General features: G+C 38.7%; 1 protein-coding gene across 2 annotated transcripts; it reads right to left on the bottom strand.

The window, feature by feature from the left end:
* Positions 1-417: 417 nt before the first annotated feature.
* LOC128743140 (uncharacterized) lies at positions 418-2,313 on the bottom strand. Of its 2 annotated transcripts, none has more exons than XM_053839664.1 (4): positions 2,111-2,313; positions 1,874-1,983; positions 1,564-1,791; positions 418-1,498 (listed from the first exon to the last, which is right to left on the bottom strand). In XM_053839664.1, exons 3-4 carry the CDS (start codon positions 1,734-1,736, stop codon positions 505-507), a joined length of 1,167 nt encoding a protein of 388 aa, XP_053695639.1. In that variant the 5' UTR covers positions 1,737-1,791; positions 1,874-1,983; positions 2,111-2,313; the 3' UTR covers positions 418-504. The 2 variants fall into 2 exon arrangements, with proteins under 2 accessions (XP_053695639.1, XP_053695640.1); XM_053839665.1 differs by having other exon boundaries at positions 1,874-1,934.
* Positions 2,314-3,989: the final 1,676 nt, after the last annotated feature.

Here is a 3,989-nt window from a genome sequence, read left to right as displayed (position 1 = left end):
CGCTGTCCTAAGGTTTGAAACTGGATTTGGAATTAGATTTGGAATTGGACTTGAATCAGATCGGATGAGACATATAACTGGACTTGCAATTAATGTAGGCTTGGATTTGATGTCGGAAATAAAATTAAAAAATCGGAAAATTAGGGTCGTAGTACTAGCTACGCCATTGTCCTGTAATCTGTCGAATAAAACAGAAAGTCAAGTTCCGAAAGCGGAATGCAGCACCAAGGACTTGGTTTTTGCTTATCATAAGCAAATCTATAATATGCTGATTTTGCGCTGCAAATTATATAAAATGTTTAATGATTTTTCTTCAAAACAACTAAAGAATGCAGTTGATACGTGTTTCACCGTACCAAATGGTTTGTAGTTTCTGATAAAAAAAACCAAACTAATTTTAGCGTTGCGTATTTTTATTCATTGCTCTTGATAGATAGGATAAAAACAACAAAATGAGGATCATCTTCAACTGACTTTTCGAAACTTTAACTTACTGCTGTAAACCTAATTCCGCCTGCTCGGTAGTGCACTGGAAGTCGCTCCGGAACCTTTTCGACCGTGGCGTCGCCTTCCGTGGTGATGATGGTTTCCTTCCGCCGGAACTTTCTTGAACTTCATACGTTTTGCATGCGGCGGTTTTTCTGGGGTTTCTCCAAAATCACATTCTTCCGCAAATAGCGCATCCTGAGTGACGCGCTGATTGTAGCAAAACGTCGGAAGAAGCTTTCGTTTTGAGTTGTCATAAGGTTGATCATATTCCGAGTTATCTTCAAACAGTTCAGATTCAGATTCTTCACTTCGTTTGTGTTTTCCGAAATTACAATCTTCGGAGAATAGAGCGTCCTGTATTGCATATTTGTTGTAGCAAATTTTGGGCAGCGTTCGAAGTTTATCTTGTGATATTTTCGGGGCTTTCTCGTCAATTTCGTCATGTCTGAAGCTGGCATCGACATCCGGAGGTGTTTTATGATCTAGAACTGTTTTGAACTGTGTGAATTGAATTGGTGCTTCATCAGCTGTTGATTTTTGCTGCGATAAAAACTCAAGTACTGTCCGGTGGATTCGTTTCTCCAACTCAGATGCGTCATCTATCTTTTTGAGTCGCTTTATTTCCTCTCTCAGTCGGCCATTTTCTATCTCAAGTTCGGTAATGCATTTCAAATTTTTAGCAGTGTTATTCAACAATTCAGTTATTCTATTCTCCTGGAGAGCTTTGAACTCCGTAATCATGTTCTGATATATTCTGGAATGACCGTAAAAAATAGCGGCGTTAGTGGCTAGGACGACTCCTAACACCAGTGGAGTAGTCCAGATAATGCTTTTCTTTGCAGTCGCTGTTTCTGAGATGACTGCTGTTTCGTTATTTTCAACATGTTCCTGTGTGTGATTAACCAGCTCTATGGAACTGTTCGTCTGAACTGAGTCTGATGATTCCAAGCGAAGATCTTCTCCTTCGCTAATAACACTGATGCTATCCGAAGAAAAACTTTCCCGGCAACTGTAACGGTATTGGCAAAGTAATGAAATCGTCGATCGTGTTCGATGAGAACAGAATAAATTTACCATTCAATGCTTTCACTTTCCAGCGGTTGCACATCGTTTTGCATATCTGGGTCACTGATGAATGACCAATTGTTGATATCCTCTACACTAGATACTATCGATTCACTGTCAGATGACTGATTCGGCTTAGCTCCTTCTGCTGACGAAATGGTATATTGCACAGACATCTCCATTTTGTTGTCCGAAAATAAGTCCGTAAACAATGCCACGAATTTATGTTAGGGAGCTCTGCAAACATATTTCATGTTTCGTGACACATTAGCTGACTCTCATTTGGATTTGGTGAAAAATGAACCGACCAATTACCTACCTGTTCAATTTCACCGCCCGGTCCGGGTGCAACTCTGTCGTTGTCGAAGGCAAACAATGAACTGGAACAAAAATGATGAAATGTTGGATTTCTTTCTCTTGCCAATTAATCTGCTCCACGTAAATATAAATTTGTCGGCATCAGTAAGAGGAGCAAAAAATAAACTTTGTTTTGCAAGCTTCAAGCTCTCTAGCCAGGATTACAAACAAGAATCCACTCTTGCAAGCACGTACCTACCTATTTCACTCGCGCGAGGTATTACGTATCAACAAATACATTGAAGATTGCAGCTGCAGGTTGATTTTTGTTGAATTAATATCTATGAATTTAATCACCTAGTAGCTTTTTAGAGTTTGTTTCGAACCCTTCAGCAAAAATTAGCATCGTTTAAGCTCGCTTGATAAGTGCCGATGCCGGCAGGTAAAATTAGCGTCGTTTTACGAAAATTTCTTTTTTGAGTTTCTTATTTTATGTTTTGGTTTCCCTTGTATGTTTACATCATACATACAGTCCCAGTCCAGGCAGTGTGGGAGCGTCGAGCATAAGTAAACGAACGTAAAATGTAGGTACAGTCCCACTTCGCAGTCCATGTGTTGCCTGACGGCAGCGTGTGCGTGTGCCGCTGGACTATCTAGCTTGAGTTTCCACTCCTGACAGTACCGCTGTATGAAAAGGAAACTGAACAGCAACCTCTGCTGGATAGTAGCTGTATTACTTGTGCGGTTATAAACCAGGTTGAATAAACGAATTTGGGTCTGGCTGGGTTTTGGCCAAAGGATTGAAGGATGTTTTCGCTTCGAGCCGCTGCAAGTGCGCTGTGAGACAATGTTAGCTAAAGCTTTGAGATGCAGCTTAAAGTTTTGTCATTTGTATGTTCTAAGCTTAGTTGAAACTATAAATCTGGAGTTTGATGTAGAGGCTTTTCTAACATATGGATCAAAAAGTTCCCAGATTTTTATGAAGTTTTGAAATATGAAATATGAAATAAAATATGTAGCACTGATTTAATGATTTAGGAAACAATGATTAGTGTAAGATTTATTACGACTTTTTTTTTATTTATCTTTTTGTTATGATATACCGCAAGAGAATAATAAAATTCGTATGTAAACATTTAGTATTGCGTCTTTATACACGAACATCTTATTCTCCCGACCATGGATTATCATCACGGAAGGATATAGCTTTGCACCAAATCTTTACTCATATGCCTGTCAACCAAGGTCAGATTTTTACTTCAACTCCTTCTTGTGTCTTCCAAATATTATTACTCTTCTTCATAAGTTTGCCCTTTACAATCGACTAGTTTACTCAATAGATCTTAACTTCGGCGTATGGATCAGATTCCACTCCGTTCCCAGTGGCGCCATTGTCGTTGTACCACCTTTTGGTCACATTTGAATAGTAATAGCTTGTGATAAAATAGCAATAAGAAGAGGCAGTCAACCTCGTTCAGAATCAGAAAAGGCATTTTTCTTCTTATATGCACTCGTTTTGAAAAAATTGCTGGTTCAATGTGTACGGTTCGCAGACATATATTACGGCAGCCAGGGATGGTTCGATCACTTTGACTCAATTTTGATTCATTTGACAGTACCGTCTCAACCGAGCCAGTTCTGGCAATGTTATATATGAGACATTTGTAGAACTAATTTTAATCTACAATTTTTCTGAACTAAGTTTTGCTGTATCTTTTGTAGTTATGGTGCTACAAAGCTAGTAACTCATCAGTGACTAAATGAACGATCATTTAGTCACTAATAAGGTTCTAGCACTGTAGCGCCGTAGCTACAAAAGATACAGCAAAACTTTATTCAGCAAAATTATAGATAATAACCTATTCTACAAATGTTTCACATTTAACTTTGTCATATTTGGCCCCGTTAAGACGGTATTGTTAAATGAATCAAAATTGAGTCAAAGTGATCGAACCATCCCTGACGGCAGCAAATCACCCAAAAGTGAAACAAGTGAACCTTATTCAACCTTACTAGCGGACTCGGTTTTGGCACAGGAATATGGATCCATTGCTGCTACACATAGAAGTATTTGAGTCGAAAATTTGGCCATAAGTATTGCATGTATTTTATAAGAGTAGAAAAGACGAATGAAAGCT

This window comes from Sabethes cyaneus, chromosome 3 (genome assembly GCF_943734655.1).
Source record: "Sabethes cyaneus chromosome 3, idSabCyanKW18_F2, whole genome shotgun sequence".
Taxonomy (NCBI): Eukaryota; Metazoa; Arthropoda; class Insecta; order Diptera; family Culicidae; genus Sabethes; species Sabethes cyaneus.
Note: the sequence above shows the minus strand (reverse complement) of the source record. Positions and strands in the feature narration are given on the sequence as shown.